We start from the raw sequence: 23,581 nt of genomic DNA, 5'->3' as shown, positions 1-23,581 counted from the left end.
TGGGTCACCCTGTACCAGCGTTTAAGGGACACAACAATCATGCAGTGAGGCTTTCCTGAAAATGTGCTCTATAGAGCATCAAACCTTACCTGGCCAAATATATTTCTGAAATGCTCCATGATTTTTCCCCTTCTTAGAGGTTCACCAATGCCTTAATACACTAAAGGCCCTGACTTTTTTCAGGGGTGTACCACGAGTAATAGGAATGATAACTAATGCCTTCATAGTGCTTAGTATGTGCCTGGAATGGTTCTAAATGCTCTGACATGTATTATTTCAACTAATCTCCCTGTGAGATGTAGAGTATTGTTAATGCCGTTTTGTAGTTGATGAAACTGAGGCACTGGCAGGTTAATAATCTGCCCAAGGTATAACAGAATTAGTGGAGCTGGGGTTCAAAGATAGGCAGCCTGGCTCCAGAGTCTGTGCCCTTGGCCACCGTCATCTCCATGTAACATCTGGGCATCGATGTGCAGTAAGTACCATGTGAGCTGGGAAGGTGCTTCTTTACTCTAGTTCTCTCAGTTTACACATTAGAAAATTGAGGTCTAGAGAGATTCCAGTGACTTTGCAGGGTCACAAGCATAATTAATAACTGAGATAAGTTTACAAATCAATTAAATCACTGCTTGTCACTTGAAGAAATGCTTAAATTAATCCTTTATAAAGACAGAAAATCCTTTTAAAAATGAGTAATCACCTCTAATTTTCTTTTTCCAATTCAGGTTTTTATAGCCAGTCCCATTTCAGTGGGGTAAATGTTTGATTTTTAAAAGGTGGAATTATTTCCACTTAAAAAAATAGGATAGACAGATCTTAATCTCCAACTCTCACCTCTCTCTCAGGCTCTGAATCAGTGTTCCCAAGACTCTGAGCACATCAAAATCACTTGGGGTCCTTGGAAAAAATGATGCTGAGCCCCACACCACCACCTTAGAAATCCTGTTTTTTTTTTTTTTTTAAAGATTTATTTATTTATTTTAGAGAGACAGAGAAAGAGAGCGAGCGAGCAGGGGAGGGTGTTGGGGAGGGACAGGGGGAGAGAATCTTCAAGCAGACTCCCCGCTGAGTGCAGAGCCTGCCGTGGGGCTCGATCCCACCACCCTGAGATCATGACCTGAGCTGAAGGTGGCCACTTAACCGACTGAGTCACCCAGGTGCCCCCAAAATTCTGTTTTAATTGAGGATCTGGTCTAAGTATTTCTAAAGATGTCTCCAAGAGATTCTAGTATGTATCCAGGCTTGCGAATCACTGCTCTAGAATCACATTTGTTATTGTCTGCTAAATTTGTCTACCTACATTAACAGCTAACATTTAAAATACTACATGGAATAAAACAAAACTTATGTGGGCCATGGCTTATAATTTATAAAGTTGTGACCACATTCCAGGCATGAGTGGAACTTTATTATTGCAGATAATTTGTGCTGGCGGCTATAATATTCAATCAGTTTTGTGTGAGTGGGACCTTTAGATTGACATGCATAACTGCAGAACCAGACTAACTCAAGACTCAAGGATTCTGGTAGGTTGCTACAAGTCTGTATGGCTCGTATAGAGGCTGTTCTCTACCTTTTATGTGGATGTTTAATGCCTGGGACTTATGGTAGAAGAAACAAGTATTTTGGAGGATTAGGTTTCGCCACCATTCTTCAACTACTTACAAATATAATCATTTATGATAGAAGACTTTAGAAAAGAAATCATGTGTAGTAGAGGAGTTTAGCATAGACATAGACCATCTATGAGATCAAATGGGATTGAAATTATCAGGATTTGAGATGGTCTAACTACTATCAAACACTAGATTTGTCTTTAAGTTTTCTGGCAGTAAAGGCAAAAAAGGTAACAATGTTAAGGGACATAGTTTTATATTTTGGCTAAAAACAGCTTCCACAGTACAGAGAAAATTGTTATTTTTGAACTGATTTCAACCAGTAATTTAATACATATATTTTTGGGATAACACAGTTAAAATATCTTTACCACAGTTTTGCAAAAGTCATAGAAACGCTGATCAATTGATGATAGTTGAATAAATCCTCATATAGTTGAATGAACCAAATATCGTAAATAAAGACATTTCTATAGTTGTTCATTCACTCATTTATTTATTCTTTCAGTCACCTGTTTGCTTTTAATTGCTAACAGTGTACTGGGTACACTGTTAAGTTCTGGGAATACGGTACTCAATAAGATCATTCTTGTTCTCAAGCAGCTCACAGTATAGAGGAGGAAATGCTCAGTACAACCAACATTTCAGAGTGAGAGTCCAGAGCTGGAAATAGAGGTGTGTGTTCATTTATGTTATGGGGACACAAAGAAGGAGAACCTAAGTGAGATTATGGGCAATCAGAGAAGACTGAATAGGCTTAATCAGATAGATGAGCACTGAAAATGCATTTTAAAAGGAAGAACATCAGGTTAAGCAGCAGCGAAAGAATACAGGGCATTCAGGAGAATTACAAATATCTCTCCTAAATTGGAGGGTGGGGTTCACTTGGGGATGTGGAATCAGAGATGTATGTAGGGTCAGATTCCAAATATCAGACCAAAGGCTTATAGACTTTATATAAAAGTGATGGGTAGGCATCTGACTATTTTAGGTAGGAGAGTCACATGATCAGATTTCTGTTTTAGCAAGATTACTGTAGCTACAGTGTGGAAGGGAGACAGACTGGGAGGTCACTTAGGAGGCTGTTGGTGTAATTCACTTCGTAAGTGTTGAAGATCTGAAGGGAAGCAATGCTAATGTAGACTAGGGGATAATGTAGACTAGCTAATATAGACAGCTATTTAGGAGATTGACTTCTATGGGTTAATGACTGTAAGAAGGGGAAGAGAGAAGAATTAAGTGAAGTTTCCTGGCTTAGATGATTGGGCAGCTGTGGGATAATTTACAGAGACCAAGAACACCAGAGGAAAATTAGGTTTTTGGGTAGGGAGCAAAGAGTGAAAGATGGTGAAGATGAGTTCATTTGGTACTTAATGGGACATTGAATGGAGAATTCCAGTAGGACATTGAGGTCTGAGCTGGAGGCAATAGTTTTGGAATTTACCAGCATGTAGATGACAGTTATAGGTGGCAGTGTATATTTGGGAGATGACTTACAGTCTGGAACTCTGAGAAACACTCACACTTAAGAGAGCTTACGAAGGAGACAGAAACATTAGTAAAAATAAACTGGGTGTATGTGTGGTAATGGAAGTGATCAATAGGATACATGCTATCACCTAGGGATATAATCTGGAACAGAGATGGAACTGAGATAGGAATACATTAAACTGTCTGTTGAGTATCAGTTGTGCTGGATGCGACTTGATAGGTGTTGGCTCTCTGACACTAGACTGAATTCTCTTAATGGGAGCCTATGGTTGGTTCATATTGTTTAAGGGACATATGCTTTAGATATCAGATATGTTTAAAAAGTTTGAGATCCTAACATTTCTCCATACACTTAAGCCCAGTTGTGAGTACAGAATAAATATCTTCAAAAGTCTTGAAGAAATTGAAACACTTGCATAGCACCAGATGGAAATGACAATGTCCTGGGCTATGAAACACAGAAGAGGCAATTTTAGCTTAAAAAAATTAAGGCTGATTTCTACCAACTGAGCACTTCAATGAGTGGTCAGTGGAATGGATGATCTTAAATAAAACTCTATTGGGAAGGTCTTTTTTTTTTTTTTTAAAGATTTTATTGATTTATTTGACAGAGAGAGACACAGCGAGAGAGGGAACACAAGCAGGGGGAGTGGGAGAGGGAGAAGGAGAAGCAGGCTTCCCGCCGAACAGGGAGCCCGATGCGGGGCTCGATCCCAGGACCCTGGGATCATGACCTGAGCCGAAGGCAGATGCTTAACCGACTGAGCCACCCAGGCGCCCCTGGGAAGGTCTTGCCAGAACAAATTAGCTGCCGATAAGAGCACCATTTAACTGCATGCACTCTCTCCATGACTGGGGTTGTTGAAGATTACCAATTTAAATATGACAGTTTGGTTGGGGTATGATTGGGACTTAGCCTGTTTGTGAATTGTATTAGATTACATGTCTGTTTAAGACCTCTCCTAGTTAGGGATAACATAAGGAGATGAAGTATCACTAATTCCTGGCCTCTTTTCCCATAGCTCTGGGTCTTCAGGATCTGTGGGTAATTTAAAAGAGGCCTTTTCGATTTGCATTATCTTTAGGAGGGTTTACTGGCTACCATGACTTCTCTCTGTACATTGTGAAATATACTGTATGTGCCCTGACTTCAGGCTGAATGAAAGAAGCAAAATGTCCCAGGGCTTTGGTAGGTCTCAGTATTAGAATATTTGTGGTTTAACATCTCTCCTGGTCTTACCATCCTAACTACTAACGTCTCGAAGGGGAAGAGGAGGGGTTTCTTGTTGGTCCTTCTGGAACCTTACCTAATTTCTAACACCCCTTGCTGCAACACGGCTGATGGCATCAGAGTTTTCAACCATTTAATTCCCTTGATGCCCTCCCTAGACATTTCAAGTCTTATGTGAGTTTTCCCTGATTTTCAGCATCTACATGTAAAAAAATCCCCAACTACATTTTAAAAAGATGACACAAAAGGAAATTTTAGGTCTCTATCATGAAGCCGATGAGCACTATAAAAAAGGAGAAAGGAGGAATGTTTTAGAGCCAAGGAGGGTTGTTACATAAGACAGTCATTTGGCTTCTTGCAGGTTCTTCCCTGGAAAATCAAGAAAGAGGACTGAAGAGATTTTAAAATGTTCCGTAATTAGAATTAAAAAAAATAACGTTCTCTTTGCATGGTTAATATTAGGCCTCTAATACTAGCATCAGTAGTAGAGATAAAATGCTTGTCTTCCTGTTTGTTCTAGCAGGATGATCTTCTTTTACTCATCAGTGTGCCTGAGTACTGAAGTACTGAGTACTGAACTATAGTGAACTGTTGTGATGTATAATAAAATAATGATAGTATTTAGGTCGAATACCATCAGAGGACTCCTTGCTACAAGGGCCAGCGGCCTTGGTACTACAGGGGAGCTTGTAAAAATGCAGAATCTTAGGCTCCATCCCAGATTTACCGAATCACTATCTGCATCTTGAGATGATCCCTAGATGATGTGTCTCCACATTAATATTTGAGAAGCTCTGGTTTAGATGGATAATAATTGTACAACTATCCCACACTTTTTTTTGGCCAAGAAAACTATAGCGAAAACACCTATTGTGTTCCAAGTACTGAATAGAATTTTTTTTTCATACTAGAAATTTCTTGTATTTTAATTAATCAGATGATTGGTTGGCATTGAAGAATTACTGTAAAAAAGAAGAAAAATGCGTTTTTTTCATTTGCTGTCATGCGTTTTAAGTTCCTTTTTTGTTGTTGTTCTAGAGCTGAAATAAAGACCCACAGGTATAAAAAATAAATTTTAATAATATCTCTTTAGTGAATTGATTAAATAAATAAATCAGTTTCCTGTGTACCACTTGGTCTACAGTGGATATTTCCTTGAAATGAGATAAATCTAGTTGATAGTCAACTTATCCTGCATACAAAGTTCTTACATCAATAAAACCCCTATGTTATTAACATTTCTATAACGGATATAATGATTTGTGTGGAAAACTGAAAAGAAGTTTGAATAGTTTGATATCATTAAGCCTTTAAGCATATGGATGCCATAAGCATGATGCCTGGTGTATAAAATGTTGATTACTCTGAAACTTGTAAAAATACATAGTAAATAAACTTAGAGAGCGCCAGGCTTCACTGAAGGCAGACCTGGTTAAGAAACTGTAGATTATAGTATCACATTAGTAAACTTAGAGTCATTTTTGAATTTTCACTTTCTCTCTACTCTTTCGTCTAATTAATGTGCAAATCCTGCTGGTTCCACCACTAAAGTACATTTTGAGTTAATCCACTTTTCTCTATCTGCACCAATAACTATCCCAAGCCATCACTCTCCCAAAGGTCTTCCCTTTTCCTCGATAGTTTCCTGCTCTAGCTTCTGCCCAATCCATTTTCCACTAACAGCTAGAGTCACCCTTTAAAAATGCTAAAACAAGTCCATGTAACTCCTCCACTTAACAACCTCTCACTGCTTTTTCATTGCATTTGTGGTGTTATGCAAATTCCCTAGCAGGTCAGTGAGGCCCGACAGGGTCTTCTCAATCTAAGTCATGCCATGCCCCTCTCTTGCCCTTTCTGGGCTTCTCTCAGTTCCTAAAGTCTACCTCACTCTTTCTCACCATAGGAATGTTGAATGTCTCACTCTTTTTCCCACATCAGGTCTCGGTTTTAATGTCACCTTTTCGGGGAGGACCTTCCTCACTGTCTTATCTGAAGTCTGGCTTTCCTGTGATTTTCTATTTTAACTCCCTGTTTGTGTCCTCAATAGCACATTACAAATAAATATTATACATTTTGCATGTTCATTTGCTCACTGCCTGTCTTCCTCCAAGAATGCAGGCTTGCGTGAGGGCATATACCTTGACTGTCTTGCTCACCGTTGGCTGTTGACTGCCTGGCAAAAAGGAGGCATCGTTACCTATTTGTTAAATGGACGGAATGATTTTAAAACAAATACAGGAAAAAATCTTACATTTAATTTTTAATTACTTCCTTGATCTTCAGTGGTTACTAGTTCATTATGCAAGTGATTAATTTTAAACAAATCCTTTCAAGTTCAGTATGTGAGAACGTATTAAACATGACATTTTACTCTTTCAAGGAGTGCTCAGCATTGGAAGCAAAATTAACATGCCAAGAGACAGAACATTTTGTTGAACTTTGTATCACAGTAACCAACTGAGGCTGCTTAGCCTAGTTATTTGCCTCAATCTTTGTATTACCTTGACTGACTAAGAAAGTGAAGTGTGACAGTTGCCTTATTTATTGCTATAATCTGTCAGTGTGGCATATAAACCAAATTTCAGGGCAACAAAGCCTCAAAACCAAGAAAGCCAAAGTCTCTTGGACTCAGAATCTTCTTTTTTTTTTTTGTTAAAGACTTTATTTATTTATTTATTTATTTATTTATTTATTTATTTATTATTTATTGGCAAGAGAACGAGACAGAGAGCATGAGTGGGGTGAGGGGCAGAGGGAGAAGCAGACCCCCCACGGAGCAGGGAGCCTGATGAGGGACTTGATCCTGGGACTCTGGGATCATGACCTGAGCCTAAGGCAGATGTTTAACTGACTGAGCCACCCTTGGACTCAGAATCTTAACAAGTTGTGAGTCCAAAGACTGTGCTCTTATACATTTCAGGTGATTTTCCATTGAGATCCATTCTCTGAAAGCCAAGCAAACAGGCCCAAGACTGTACTGTATTTATGAAAACTAGGTACCTAGTTCTAAAGTTCAGAACTTTAGAACTGAGCTATTAGATTAAGAAGGAAACCCAAATAGCACAACCAGGGGCCTGATGATCTTATCTGCCATGTTGGAGATGCTCAAGTGATGGACTGAAGGACATGAGTCAAGGAATGAGAATGGGTAGTACTATTGTATAAGAGGACAACTGGGATGCCACAATCAAAAGCTAATTGTAGAATTTCAAAGATCAGAATGAAAGGTGAAAAATATCTATTAAAATGTTTTACTTTAAGTATACCTCATTTATGGATATTTGAAGAATTTGGATGGTTGAATGTATATATTTTAAGTCTGAATGTTTAGACTTTGTATTAGTTTTCTGGGGCTGCTCTAACAAAGTACCATGAACTGTGATGGTTTTTAAACAACAGAAAATTTTTGTTTCAGTTCTGGAGGCTAAAAGTTCAGGATCACTGTGTCTATAGGGTTGATTCATTCTGAGGGCTTTGAGAGAAGGATCTATTCTAAGCCCTTCTCCTTGCCTTGTAGACAGCTGTCTTCTTTTATCTTCACATCATCTCTCTGTATGTGTTTGTGTCCAAATTTCCCCTTATAAGAATAACAGGTGTACTGGATTAGAGTGTACCCTAATGGCTTCATTTTAACTTGATTACCTCTGTAGGGACCCTATCTCCAAGTGAGGTGACATCTAAGGTGCTGGGGTTAGGACTTCAACATGGAAATTTTGGGGAGACTCAAGTCAATCCATAACAACCTTAATAATTATTATATGGCATTTTAAATATAGAAAATAAAAACATATGACAAAAATATTTGCTTCATGTGGCTATAAACTACATAGCACATCCAAAAAAAAATCTAAGAAACTAAGTGTACCTGTAGAAATTAGCATGTGCTCTCTATATACTATAGTCTATAACCTATAAGCAAACTATAATAAAACTATTTTTTAAATAAAGAAGTTAGTATCACTCTCTAAATTGAAATTTGTCTTTTTGCAGTCATTCAGCCTTAACTGGAGTCTTTGGGGTAGAAGTTTGTTATTAATAACGTAACACTTAACACTAGAGGGCAGATTTTTAGCAGAAGGAGTTACATGTGCTAATGAAGCTTGGAGCTTACTGGAGGTTGATTTTAACGTTTCTCTTGCTTTCCCAGTAATGAGATCTAAATGATAGGACTGATAGACTTTTTTTTCTTTACCCATTATTTAAAAGCCAGATCACATTTTAATTTCACGTTGAATTGCCCATAAAATATTAAATAAGGTAAATGCAACAAAATTATCCAACTTAGAAAATGTGCTAATCATTTTTTTTTTTTTAAACTCCTGAATCATTAGCTGGGTTTTATGAAGAACCTCAGCAAAATCCATTTTCTCCCTCTTTGAAATGGTGCTGTGTTTTTATGGCTTAGAAGAAGGCACTGCTTTTAATAGTTGTGGTCTCTTGGGGTGATAAAAAATAAACATATTCTATGTTCACACATTGATCTCATCATCCCGTGTTTCCTAACTTTTTTTTCTTATGGACAAAATATAATGCTAATTTTCACCTTCAGGAAGAGGTTATTCTGCCATTTTTCAAGGCCATTAGTGATGGAACTTGAGATGTGGAGTTCATACAACTGGCTTATTTGCTGATACCTTCTGTTTTTCCTATGCCCCCTCCTCCTGTCAAAACCCGGTGGTATTTTCTGCAAAGTGCTTGGATGCTGATTCTGTCTGATGTACTCATTTTTGCCAGTAAGGCCCCCTTTGACTGACAGCAGAGATGGAACAAGCGGGCTCTGATTCATACGTTTCACTAGCTGTTGTAACAGGGGCCCCGCCTGACAGGTGAAGCGAACATTGTAGTATTGTGATGTGATTACCTGGAACCACAAATCCAGATTCCCCCAAATGAGCGAAATTGATTTTGATTTGCAGTCCAACAAAATAAGGTTCCAGAATGTCAGCTATCCATCTACTCCCGAAACCCTCACCCCCACCGCCCCCCATCCCCGGTCTTTAGCTAAGTTGTAACATTACTAGGATGGATTTTATTTAAATAAAATTTTGTTGAATCATGGTGGCAGTAGTCAAAACTCAAATGAATAAATCTTTTATCTTCAAAAGTACATTCGTTTTTTTGGCCAAAGTACGTTCTTAATGAATGTTGCTGTATTAAATACTTGTCATGACTCAGAAGTAGATTTAGTTTTGACTTTTTAGAAGATGCTACCTATTAAACACATAGACACACATCCTCATAGCTACTCTTTCCTAACAGTTTCCCATTCCCCACTTTCTGTCTGGGGATCATTTTTAGTCTTGAAAGTATTTTTGGAGAATGGTAAGGACTTAACTCTTATATGCGTGTGTAGGGCTGAGCAATCCATGCCCTTTCATTGCTGTATTTTTTGGTGCTATTAAAAGGTATTGAGATCTCTATACTAACTTCCTACATATTTATTGGGATTGGCCAGGCTAGTGGTTTTGGAATCGGGCTGCATATGTAATATATATAACCTGGTTAATTTCTTGAAAAAAAATCCACAGAATCATAGACCTCACTCCACAGACACTTAATGACTGATGACCTCTGGACTAGATGTTGGTAATACAAGTTTTTATAAAAACTCATGTGGCTTGAATGCAAAGTCAGGTTTGGGAACTTCTGGGTTGATTGTCAATACCCGTTAGGTGCAGTGGTTTCCTCCGACCTTTTCAGATGATCTATAGTTGAGCTGCCAGAAATCTGATGTAACTCATGACCAATAGTGAGCTATTCATAAAGTAGTAATTCTCTGGAAGTTTTACAGTATAATTTATAATATAATTGTGATCTATTTATTTTTTAATTTCATTATTATATCTTTGAAGTTTTGTATGTCTTGCATCAAAACTACCTTTACAGAGGATTTTTATTCCCTAAATCCCATATTTCTTTTTACCTTAAAAAATCCTGATTTTTAAAATTATTTAAAGTGCCATTGATGCCAAGAGAAGATTAAAAGATGAGATGAGTAAAAATTGATTTTTAATGGTGTCAAATCATTCTCTTGAGTGTATAAGCAAAAGTCTAATTACTGTTTAGAAAGTACATCATGCATCCTATTACCTCCAATGTATCATGTAACTAGAAGTATACCACCTATTATTAGAGACAACAAGCTGAAATAAGACGCATATAAAGGGCACTTTGGCTAAGGAAGCAGGATCCATTACATAGGGATGATTGATTAAATCATTGGCCATTGGTGATTGGTTCAACCTTCAGCTCTCTCTTCTCCCAGAAGCCGAGGGGTGGGTGGAAGGTCTGTCCTCTAGTCACAAAGTTGGTTCCCCTGCCAACCAGCCCAGGGTGGGTGCTGTCCAAAGTTACCTCATTAACATAACAAAAGACAGCTTTATGGCTTTTATCACTCAGGAAACTGTGATGAAGACCAAATACATATTTCTTATTATAAATCATAATATCACAGTATGTCTACCTATTGTTTTTTTTCTTAATGTCCAATAAAATTTCATAAATCTTTCTGGTTAAATGTATTCCTAGATGTTTTACAATTTTCTTTCTATTTTTGAATGAGATTCACCTCCACTTCCCCATTTCTACCTGGCTATTGCGAATAGAGAAGAGCTGTTTGATTTTTGTACATTTTCCCTCATCCAGATGTCTTAATACTTTTAATATTTGCATAGCTTTTGTAATTGAATCTTTTAGGGAGTGCTTCTCAAGGTTTTGCACTGAACGAGCAGCATCAGTGTTGCCTGGGGACTTGTTAGAAGTCCAAAAATTCTTGGACTCTCAACCCAGATCTACTGACTCAGAAACTTTGAGGGCGGGGTCCAGCCTTTGGGATATTAGATAGAGAAACATGCTTGAAAAAATATGAACATTTTCTTTTCTTTTTTTCCAGATAGTTCTATTTCTTCTTATAGCATTAGATGAAACATATAGGACAATGTTGGGTACTAATGGATATAAGCTTGACTTTGATTTTGTTTAAAAGAAGATTGTTGTTTGTTAGCTTCTGGTGTTTAAAAGTTTTCCTACTATTTGAAATTTTTTCTTTTTTAAAGATTTTATTTATTTATTTGACAGAGAGAGAGAGACAGCGAGAGAGGGAACACAAGCAGGGGGAGTGGGAGGGGGAGAAGCAGGCTTCCTGCTGAGCAGAGAGCCTGATGTGGGGCTCGATCCCAGGACCCCGGGATCATGACCTGAGGCGATGGCAGGTGCTTAACGACTGAGCCACCCAGGCGCCTCTGTACTATTTGAAATTTTTATGTAGAGTTTTAAACAGGAATAATGGCCGATTTTGGCAAATGTTTTCCAGAATTTACTGATATAATCATTGAAGTTTTGCCTTTAACTTGTTAGTGTTTCAAATATGTTGATGAGTTTCCTAATGTTGAACCACATATACATTCAAAGAATAAATACAACTTAGTGGGCTTATTTTAATATGTTGCAAGATTTGGCTTGCTAATGCTTATTTCCTAGCATTTTAGTTAATAGAATTATTTCCCTAAAAATGACACCACCAGTATTTTTTCTTTCAATAGTATTATTATATCACTAATATTATTATACCATCTAATATTGTTACGGCAGCTTTTCCTGTGCCAGATGTAAAGGTTAATTGCATTTTATTACACCGTGTTTTCTGCAGCTCCTCAGAGTTCAAGCCATGACAATAACAATAGTAATAGTTGCCTCTATATATTCTCATTAGAATTCTACCAAATATCTGGCTGGGTAGCTGCCCTCGTCAAGTGGAACATATAACCATCAAACTGAAGCATGAATTGGGGATTACAGCTGTAATGAATTTCCAGACTGAATGGGATATTGTACAGAATTCCTCGGGCTGTAACCGCTACCCAGAACCCATGACACCAGACACCATGATTAAGCTCTATAGGGAAGAAGGCTTGGTCTACATCTGGATGCCGACACCAGATATGAGCACCGAAGGTAAGCATCAGAAGAATCTTTCTGGCTTCTTGTTGAATGTGTTTCAGGGAAGCCCTTGCTGTCTGTCTGTCTATCTGCCTACCTACATACCTTTCTGTCTATAATTGAATGACTTAAATATGAATGATAGAAATGGAATCAGTATAAGATTTTAGATTTAATATATTTAACGGATTTTTGCACCTTGGCTAAGATTCTGTTTAACATGGCTCCTTTGATTTATTTATTAAACGTATATTTATCGTGTATCTAATGTATATGTGGCATTATGCTGGCAGCTAGGAATACAATGGTGAGGAAAAGCAGGTGTAGCCCCTGTCCCCATGGAGCTTCTAGTCCTTTTTTTTTTTTTTCCATGCAGCCCCAAAGGGGCGGAGCTTCTAGTCCTAAGGGAAGACATGCATTCATCAAAGGACCAGAAATAGAAATTTACAGCTATGATGACATTTTTGTTAGGAAGATACTGCTATGAGGGCATGCACAGGCAAATCAGATGTAGGAAGAGGGTCAAGGAAGGTTTGTTTGGGTATGTTTGAGCTTAAGTCCGAAGGTTAGAGGAGGAGGTGGGAGAGAGGCTCCCAGCAAGTGGGCTGCCAACTTGGGAAGTCTCTGGTGCAGGAGAATGTAGAGTGTTACCTAAAAGTTGGCACTGTGGATAATGGATGGGAGATGGGCCCAGAGTGGATCTGGGGACCCCAGTTAGGGGGCTACTGCGATAGTTGGAGCGGGAGATCATGGGAGATGACACAGCTGCGGGCTGTGTGGCAATCGCAAGGCTGCAGTTCCAGCACGAGTACCGGCCGAGCATGTCTCTGTGAAGGAGCTTTATGACATGCGTGCTACTGGGGCGATGAGAGACAAGTAAGGCATAGTTTTGACCTCCTAGCAAGAGGCGGTAAGAGAAGTTCAAAACTTATTACAATACAGAGAAGAACGTGATGTGAGGAAGGAGTCAAGTGCTGCTGGTGGGTTAGGGGGTGCTGGTGGGGGGAGCACAGGGAGGCTGTGTCCGTCTCATGGCATTTGAGGTGGGCCTGGTTTTGACAGGTCAATGGGGAGGAAGGAAGGGCATGCCAGATGGAAGAAACAGCATAGATCAAGGCCCAAGGCATGGGGTTTTACAGGAATGCTCCGTGTTTCAGCTTGGTGGTCCAGTAGAGTGCTTGCGGGGCAAGGAATGGAAGAGCTAGAACCGTTACGCTACTTGTATCAACCAGATGTCAGCAGGGGGCAGCAGAGAGCTGCGGGAATGGCTCAGGCTCGGGGAGTTTGGTGAACTGCTGTTCTGGGGGAAAGAAGGAAGGCAGTTGTGCCTAGTAAGAAACGGCTCTACCATCAGTCCTCTTCCTCCCAAAGTACATAATGTATCAGACACTCTCTTCAGCGATTTCATACCTTACCTCATTTAATTCTGACAACACTCCAGGCAGATGCAATCTTGTCCATCTTGCAGAGGAAGAGACAGGTACAAAAATGTGAAGTAATGTGGTCAGGGTCATCGGAAAAGAGACACAGCCTGGATTTAAGCACAGGCAGTCAGACTCAGAACATTGCTGCAGACACCTCTCCCTGCACGCTCCCCCGGGCTCTCCGTGCACATTCTACAGACCACCGCACTTGTAGTCCCTTGTAGTCATGATCACCTGGAGTTAGACAAAGTCATGAGTGGCCAGGGAGGTAGCTGGTCTCCGCAGAGTCAACAGTCCAAGATGCAGGTGGGCACAGAAGATCTCAAGGATCCTAGAGAGACTGCACGTCGGCCACCTTGACTCTTTATGAATCTCAGGTGGTTCCCAGGCTGGACTGAACCCTCACTGGGGAGGAGGTATAATTTTTATTCATGAAGGAAGAGATAGTTTGGTTATTCCTGTTGGTAACGCTGATCCAAAGAAACTTGATGTAGCCATAAGAGCTCTGCCCGTTTCCAAGGAAAAAAAAATCACTTTACTTGCATGGAAGATCATTGGTTGAACCTAGGCCCTCTGTAGTTGTGTTAAAGTCTTTTTGGGGTCTCATCACAGCCACAACCGTGGAGCACCTTCCACACTGAGGAAGTTTGGCAGCACCTGTGACAGCAGAAGGAAAGTTCCCGGGTAGCTGTGTGATATCGAGCAGGCTAGTTCCTGCATTTGGAAGATGGGGTAATCATTTCTGCCCTACAGGATCAAAACAATAGAGTAAGATGATTGATAGGAAAGTGCTTTGTTTTTCCGGTTTCAAAACAGACAAGATTGTTAGGTTCATGTGCCTGTAGCTTCCAGAGAGCATTCTGATTTTTGCTTTCTTGCTTCTGATTTTATAGCATTGTTACCCGGTAGGGTATAATGTGAGCCAAAGCTCAGCACAGCTGACCTGCTATGGCATGCATCCCTCTCCATCCCTGTCCCGATAACCTCAGGGCCCTGATGACCAATAGGCATTTGCTCGATAGCTTGGGATATGCAGAAGCCTGAGGGAAAACTCCATCCCCAAAGGCACACCGTAGTGGTGTTAAAACCTTTTTGGGGGTCCCAGGGTCACCAGGTCCCATCCCGGTCACAACCGTGGAGCACCTTCCACATTGAGGCAGTCTGGCAACCGCCAGGACAGCAGAAGGAAAGCTCCCACCTGCAAAAGGCCAAACGCTAAGACTAAATGAAGGCTTCCTTTGGTTCAGCATGACTGGGGGAGTAATCAAAGGGTTAATGACCATTCCTGAGTCGCAGGGGAAGTTCTGACCAATAGATTAATCTGTGTGGCTGACAATATTAGCACAATGAACATATAGATTACTTCAGCTGACTATTTTTGGAACGCTAGAGAAAAACCCATCTGGAAGTGTTTTGAGCTGTAGCATAATGCTGTCAGATGAAGTCTGAGAGAGAAGACAGTTTGTTAGGCCTGACTGTCACCACCAGTTGTCACAGACCTGTTATAATCCATTGTGCTATCGATCCTTACTCTTGTACATTTTGTCACATGCAGAGGAGTTAGTTAGGTTTTTTCTTTCCTTTTTTTTTTTTTTTTAAATTTTGGTCTGTACCCTTCACCTGAGACATGAAAATCTCCCAAATCTAGCACTCATCTGAAAAAAACCAAATCTGTTCATTAAAATTCCATTTTCCTTCATAGGAAGTACTCAGATTGTGTTTTGACCTCTGTCAGGGCAGTGCTGGTGATAACGAATGGTCTGCCCTTGCCTCCCAAGCGAGGGCACGTGCTTCCCAGAGTCCTCAGCTACCCCTTTGTTGTCACACTCAGTTCTTCTCTGACTCAACACCGCGTTCAGCTCTGCCATGATGCCGACACTGACCTTGGAGCCAAGGCCCGTGGGCTTGAGCCTCGTTGCCACCGCCTAGCTGTGTGATATCGAGTGGGCTAATTCCTGCATTTGGAAAATGGGGTAATCATTTCTGCCTTACAGGATTATAACAATAGAATAAGATGATTGATATGCAAGGGCTTTGAAAATCACAAAGTTGGGACTATATTTTTAGTCCCAAGTTCTTAAGTTTCTACTGAAGGACGTACTAGATGATATTTATCTATATTACATTGCAAAGGTGGAAAAGGAGATATGCTCAAATAAAATAATAATATATTCAGCCATAAATCTGCCTGGAGTAAAAAAGGAAGGGGTGTGTGTGTGTATGTGCATGTGTGTGCACACGCACATATGTGTATGTTGGAAAGGCTGAAAGTCGGTCCAGAAATAATTTCTTTCAAGGTCAACCTTAGGTAAAGGGCATCTTCAGGGCCTTTTCCACTCCTCTCCCTGATTTCAGGTCCTAATGCCACAGGCTGTTCCCAGCATTTCCTTGTCCCTCTTCTCCCAATCTTTGTTTGCTCAATGCATGCTTTCAAGAAGCTTTTAATCTATTCAGAGTTGGATTAGGCTGGAGTAGGTATGGGCCACAAGTTAGATTAGAGGACTCTAGTAGTGTCTCAGATCTAATCAGTATTATTGGATTTTGTTTCGTTTTATTTTTTATTCATGCACTTAATGAATGCTCACTGAGCATCTACTGAGAGCTGAGGCCTGTTTTAAATTCCAAAGTAAGAATCACAGACAGTGAACCCCTGCACGGGGTTGAAAATTTTCAACCTAGCTGTCAGCAGTTAAAATTTGGAATATTTTATACAGAGATTCTGGATTTCTGTCTTGCCTTTAGGTATTACCATTTTTTTATGAATGGAAACTTTTTATCTAATTAAATTCTAAATGGAGCCTAAATATATGAAACATAAAAAATTAGGGGCTCTTGTTGACATTGTGCAAGCTCTGATTCTGGGTACCCTCTTCTTATTCCTCGGTGGGTTGTGTATTAGCTCAGGCTCCCTAGAATGGGTTTTCTAGCAGAGGCACGTGGCCCATTGGGCACAGAGAGCCCCTCTAGGGCAGGGCAGAGGGGCTAACCCCCAGGGAAGATGTTGCTCTCACCTGGACTAAGAGCAACAGTGTGACGGGGTAGGTGGGGGGCGGAGACTGACTAAGAACTCATCTTGAGAGCATGGCGGCCAGCAGGTGCCCCTGGCCGGGCAGGTTAGGGAAGGGCATTAGTGTAGTGGTTAAGACCAGAGGCTTTGGAGTTGGGCTGGCTGGGTTTCAGTGGCCATGGGGGAATAACCTTGGGCAGATCTCCTTGCCTCAGTTCCCTCAGATATAAACTGAGGATAAAAATAGTACCAACCTCATAGTTGTTAAAAGGTGATTGCAAATGAACTATTACCTGCATGGTGCTTAGAACAGCACTTGGCAGGTAGAAAGGACTCAGTAAATGTGAGCTGTCATCAATCAAAGCAGAGTGATTTGTAGTCCCTAGAAATCAAAATAAGCAAGAGCTCCAGTGGCGGCCAGGCTGATCCTGGACCCCGTCCTTGTCCGGCATCCTTTTTATGTTATTTAAGTATTTGTTTGACAGTTCTTAAGGGGGGTGGCCAAGTGATTCTAGGAGAAGACCACTGCGGGGTGAAACCTGTGTTTAAACTGGGAGCCTTCTGGAGCTTCCCAGAGGCAGCTGTCACTTACCTTCCAGGATCGCATGGCTGAGGTCACAGAATTCCAAGCTCACACATACCCCTTTTCAAACTTTTCAACTTCTAAACTGTGTGCATGCCTCTTGAAGAATCTTTTACAGATAAAAAGGAAAGGGAGAGATAGTTCATCATTTGGGCCATTTGATGCAGACCCTTCCTCAGGGAATCTCTGGCCGGAGAGCAGGTAGGGGGGAATGGATCCTGACGGGTCCATGTGAACCCCGGTTTGGGCAGGTCGGTGACACTGAGGTTGCAGAAGCGGAGCCCCGGGGCCTGGGACTCTGCTTCCAGAAGCTCCTACTGCACATGGCCACTGTGGTCTGTTTGTACACTGGGCATTTAGTGAAACCCCATGTTAAAAATACTTCTCGGAGATAAAAAGTACAGCACAGGGAGTAGAGTCCGTAACCTTGTACTAACGTTGTACGGTGACAGAGGGTAACTACCTTACTGTGCTGAGCAGAGCGTACAGTATAGAATTGTCAGATCACTGTGTCATAACATTGTATGTCCACTATATTTCAATAAAATTGAAATTGTTACATTTCAATAAAATTGTAGTTTTTTCCTGCTCATGTCCTGGAAATGTACATGGTAGGAGGAGAGGCATCTGTCACAGCGAACTTGGCCAGTGATGCCAGCCATGGCAGGAATAACCTGGCTGCCCAGGTTGATCGGGGGTCATTCCCTTCCCAGCCGGTATTAGTGGGGCTACACCTCTAACACCCCTTCAGCAGAACAACAACCTTGCACATGGGCAGTCCTCACCCGTGTTGGCAGGATTGCCAACATACTTTGGAAGTTTTGCCTCCTCTGATCTCCCAGCTCAAATGGTGCATCAACTACACAGGACTCTCCCTGGGACAGACGGTGAGACGTCTCTCTGGTACATAGGACCTTCTACACTTCGTTCCTTTTCTGGTGATATTTTACTGCCCCTGAAGGAGTGCCATGAGCAACTGACTGTGTGGCATGCCCATCTAGCTCTACCCTCAGAGTACCCCGAAACCTAGTGAAGAAGAACAAATCAATGGTGGTTTATGGCTGAGTTTGGACTTTGAGAAATCAAGCGGCACAGGGGAGCTGGTGGGGCTCCCCTTAGCTGCCCTCAGAGGTCAGGCAGGGAACATGAACGTAGGGCGATAGGCAGCAGGGAGAGATGGAGCCTGATGAATTGCAGTGTGTCCTGACCAAAGGCATTCCAATTAAAAATGTCTCTACTCTGCCGTGTGGGACCTGTAGCTTGAGATGCCTTGGTAAGATGGATGGATAGAGCACTGGCAGCAAAATTAGAATCTTATCTTGGCCTCCATGTAGATTTTCTGCTCCTAAGTCAGAGCAGGGTGAGCCTGAAGCTAAGGAAGATCCACCCCGGATGGAATGGTAACTGAGAGGGCCTTCAAACCATGATGGGGTCTTGTAACGTCTGTCCTTCTAAGGTGCTGATACCTGATTGCCATGTGTTGTGTTAGCCCTTAAGAGGCACTTGGCATTTTAGAAGAGGATATCTAAAGAGGGAAGTCTCAACTTCCGTGAGTGGCTCTCATGACCTCCTGGCTCCATTCCACCATGAAATTCTAGGCCTCAGGATCTGCAGTAAAATCATTTGAGGGGGGAGTTTTCCCCACCTCTCCCATCATCCAGTGGGATGGCAATGTGAAGTGCCATTGTGCCCCTGTGTGGTCTAGAATACAGATTAGCTAGTGAATGTCAAGTCACGGGTGCGTAATCCAGGACTCTCTACAGTTTCCCTCTTTCATCCTCTTTGAAGTAATTTGACCATCGTCCACACCCCCCACCAAATCCACTAACTGTCTTTGCTCTGAGAACCTGTGTGCAGAAGAAATTCCAGGCATCTAGGCATTTGATGGCTTTCGGAAGATCTCTGCCTCATGAGACAGGAGTCTGGCAGGGCTGAGCAGAGCATTACATATCCTATCAGGGTATAAATGAGACATTTGATCACCTAATAATCAAAATAGTAGTCATGAGGTAATAATAACCATAATCACAATTGACCAGTAAAGGAGAAATGGAATCATTTCAACACTCACTGTATCATGAAGGAATAAATGAATGATCGGTTATCGCATGTGGGTCAATTAATGTTCGCCATCCCATTGGCCAAATGAAAATTGGCATATGTTGAGTGAATAAGATTGACTCCTTTAACCAATATGGACTAATTCTGTGTTTTGCATTGATCTTGAAGATCTGTTTGGATTAAAGAAAGTCAGGGTGAAATCCTGTAAATCTCTGCCCAATCTGAGCAAGCCCTTCTGATGGATGTAAAAATCCGTTCTTCTGACCATAGGCAACGGTTAAGTTTTCTTTGAAAGGAAATTTGTCCTGATGCAGAAGTCACTCAAAGCAAAAGCCAGGGAAGGTTCAGAGCTGACCCACTGCCTCTGGAGTGTTCTTTCTACTTTATTATTGTCTTACCTTTTCCGTCAAAACAAAGGAATGGAGCAAGCTCTGCTATCCCTGCCTCTCCTTGCATGGCACTCATCTCACCAGGCACTGAAGAGTTGTCATGAGTGAGATATTGGGGTTTCATTATTCATGTGTCTGTGCTGTGCTTTCTCAATCCCAGGCCGAGTGCAGATGCTGCCCCAGGCGGTCTGTCTCCTGCACGCGCTGCTCGAGAATGGACACACCGTATACGTTCACTGCAACGCCGGGGTCGGCAGGTCCACGGCGGCCGTCTGCGGCTGGCTCCAGTACGTGATGGGCTGGAATCTGAGGAAGGTGCAGTACTTCCTCATGGCCAGAAGGCCAGCTGTGTACATTGATGAAGACGCACTGGCCCGGGCAGAAGAAGACTTTTTTCAGAAATTTGGGAAGGTTCGTTCTTCCATATGTGGTGTGTAGGTGGCCCATCTGCCTCCCCAACCTCCCAATTTCCTTAGGAACCCAGTTTCCTTAGGTGATGTTAGTAGAGTGACCTAGAAACAAAGATTCCACCAGAACTGAAAAGACCGGTCACTTGGCTTTGCCCGCAGCCTGCCCCCTTTCGTCTGGGGCTTTCTGTTAATGCTTTGGCTGGGCTGTATTTTCTTTGAAGTATTTTTGCAGAGGAAGCTGTGACTGACTGACACGTGAGAAAAAGCCACAAGCAAATTGGACTGTGCAGTGTTCTAGCATCAGACGGAAAAGGAAAGTGTGCATTTGTTGTATGGCGGCTTAACGAGCGCACCTTCTCATGGCATTGTAATGTGACCTGCGGAACAAAAGTTGGGGGATCCGTAGATGTGACCACTTGTGTGTTGATGCATGCATGCACACGTGCACAGCTTTTCTGCTCAATTGAACTGAAGTGATACAATGAGAGCTGGCCAGTTGCCAAAGAAGGGAATATGGGTAGAAGCGTGGACCATGACAGAGGAGGAGCTCCCATGACTGAGAAGTGATGGCTTTCTAGACTTGGTGTTGGCATCCTGCTTCCCCAGTGTTCCAGTCGGTTCCAGGGCATGACCTTCTGTACCCACAACCCTGTGTGACAACCACAGTGGAGTTATTGTCTCTCCCTTTGGTTTAATTGAGGCTCAACGAGCGTAGACAGCTTGCCCAAGGTCTCACGGCTAGTCAGGGACCAGCTGGTGTTTAAAACCCACACTTATGTGACTCAGTGCTTTCAACACAACTTGTTGATTTTCCAGCACAGTGTAGTGGATTCTGTTTCTCTCTCTCAGAGTAAGGTCAATTTTTTTGCAATAGTTTCTACAGTGAGAAATGGAACAGCCTTCTGATTAGTTGCCAAGGAATTTAGGAAAGTAGCTCTATTTTGTGCAACCTAATTTAAAACATGGTGGGCTGTCTCAACACCCAAGAGGCCTGAGCCACAGCTCACCATACCAGAAGAGCCCCAATCCGTAGATAATTGTTGCACAGCTTAGGAGTGGTCCTGTTTCAGCCCTCAGTTTTTTTTTTTTTTAAAGATTTTATTTATTTGACAGAGAGAGACACAGCGAGAGAGGGAACACAAGCAGGGGGAGTGGGAGAGGGAGAAGCAGGCTTCCCGCTGAGTAGGGAGCCCGATGCGGGGCTCGATCCCAGGACCCTGGGATCATGACCTGAGCTGAAGGCAGACGCTTAACGACTGAGCCACCCAGGCACCCCTCAGCCCTCAGTTTAAAACAGTACACAGTTACCGCGCCTCCAGAATATGTAGCTCACTACCCTAGGTTCCATAGGAAATACAAAGATGAACAAGACTCTGCCTTCAAAAAGCTCACAGCCCAGAAACAGCTCGGTGTTCAATCAGGATTTTCTGTGATGCCACAGGATTGCTCTATGAATGATATGCCAGAATAGGGGAGGGAGAAGTACCTTTTATCGCGTGTCTTGTATGTGCCAGGTGCTTTTCAATTTTAATTGAACCTTCATGGTACGAGGGCAGTTAATTACCTCTGCTATATAGCCGAGAAAACGAAGGCTCAGATAGTTCAGTCAGCTGCCCAGGATCACATGGTGAAGAAATAGATGAAATGAGATACAAAGCTAGGTTTGTCTAATTCAACACCCATGCTTTTTCGATTAAACTGCAATGCCTGCTTATTTTTCTGCTCCTTTTTTCTTCGTAATTATTTATTGATAGATACGAGAGACTCTGAATTAGGAAGTATGGGAGATAAGGACAACACAAGGTAACTTCCACTGGAGTTCAGAGGAGGCAGACATGTCTGTACTGTGGGACTCAGGAGGGATGGCTTTTGATTTGTCAGAGAATGCTAGACAGCTCACATTCCTCCTGCAAGTTTACCAAGTTAAATTTATAAGCCAGGATTGAATATTATGAAATCTAGCTCCCTTGCTAAAAATAGAGATAACTATTATATCCAAGTAACCCATTTATGGTCATAATGTGTTGTGTAAAACTTAATCCTGAAATGGAATATTTCTAACCAATTATATACGTGTGTGTGTGTGTTTGTGTGTGAATTAGTTTAATGCCTAAGAAGCTCAGCTATGTAACCTCCACTATAAAAAGACTTTTCCGGGTGGATTTTCCTTTTTCTTCTGATAGGAAAAATCAGTTTAGGGCTATTAAAGAATGTTTTGAAATAACCTCTCTTGTCCTCAATAAATGGATGTCCAATGTATTTCAAAATTACCTGGAATTTTGCTGAATAAAAGCATTAAAAATGACCTCTGATTATAGGATTAAAATGTTTTTTTTATAAACTTAGTCTGAAATCTAAAAAAACAGTTTCCTTGAAAAAACAGTCAGCTGAGCCAAATTGTTTTTCCTTGCACTCTTATTTTCTCAATCGCTGATGAAAATTGGCAGTTACAGGGCAAAAGGAAGACAAAGGTGAGGGCCCTGCAAAGAAGTGAGGATGAAAACCTCAAAAGTGTGTCACAGAAAATCAAAGCAGAAATGATGCCACCATTAGCTGCTTGTCACTGGCATTAACGAAACTTTCCAGTCATAGATTTCTTAAAGAAAATCATGAAATCTCACTCATGGTTAAGAAACGTCCAAATAAGGTTGTTTCTTTAAACTTGAATCATGGTCCCTCAAATATTTTGTGTGCAACGTTAGGAAATATCTAGAAAAATAAACACATTCTTTTGATCAACTTAAGGTGTGGGTGAAAGCCATTTCGCTTTGCCTAAGAAATAATGATGAGGGGCACGTGGGTGGCTCAGATGGTTAAGCGTCTGCCTTTGGCTCGGGTCATGATCTCAGGGTCCTGGGATTGAGCTCCGTGTTGGGCTCCCGGCTCAGCAGAGAGTCTGCTTCTCCCTCTCCCTCTGCTTATGCTCTCTCTGTCCCTGTCTCTCTCAAATGAATAAATAAAATCTTAAAAAAAAAAAAGAAATAATGATGAAAAAAATGTGCTTGGGACCTTGGTAATAAGAGAGTAATAAAAGGCAGGCTCTGAAGACGACTTAGATAGAAGGAAGAACTTGCCACACAGGAAAAACACCTAGTCAGTGTGTTCAAAAGTTACAACTGAGGATCTTTGCAGATAACCTGGTTAGTTCCTTTATTGTACAGAGGAGCAAACTGAGCCCGAGAGACACCAAGCAACAATTCCTGTAGCAAGAGTTTTAGTTGAGGCCCAGAGGGAAAGGAGAAGTGAGGAAGACAGGTCAGGGGATTTATTCAGATTTACTGAGGGGTCCCAGCAGAATTCATGAGCGAGAACAGCCAGTACTGGGAGTGGGGAAGAATTGGTGCAAGGATTAATGGAAATTGGAGTAAGTGGAAGAAAAATGGCTAAAATGAGAAAAAGCAAAGGGCAGTGAAATTTCCAAAGGGAGAAAA

General features: G+C 41.5%; 1 protein-coding gene across 4 annotated transcripts in view; it reads left to right on the top strand.

Moving 5' to 3' along the window:
- The window catches only part of EPM2A (EPM2A glucan phosphatase, laforin), a 94,456-nt gene extending 72,001 nt beyond the window's left edge, over window positions 1–22,455 (top strand). For 3 of the 4 annotated variants that reach the window (XM_064598187.1, XM_064598189.1, XM_064598188.1), the window contains 2 exons: window positions 12,050–12,291; window positions 19,901–22,455. In XM_064598187.1, coding sequence (XP_064454257.1) covers window positions 12,050–12,291; window positions 19,901–20,178 — 520 coding nt within the window. In that variant the 3' untranslated portion in view covers window positions 20,179–22,455. The remainder of the gene's footprint in view (window positions 1–12,049; window positions 12,292–19,900) is intronic. The other variant, XM_064598190.1, reaches the window with a different exon arrangement.
- Window positions 22,456–23,581: the final 1,126 nt, after the last annotated feature.

The sequence above is a fragment of the Mirounga angustirostris genome, unplaced genomic scaffold, assembly GCF_029215605.1.
Source record: "Mirounga angustirostris isolate CCGP_5_RB_7025 unplaced genomic scaffold, mMirAng1.0.hap1 SCAF_8, whole genome shotgun sequence".
Classification (NCBI taxonomy): domain Eukaryota; kingdom Metazoa; phylum Chordata; class Mammalia; order Carnivora; family Phocidae; genus Mirounga; species Mirounga angustirostris.
This window is presented reverse-complemented; position numbering and strand designations above follow the sequence as displayed.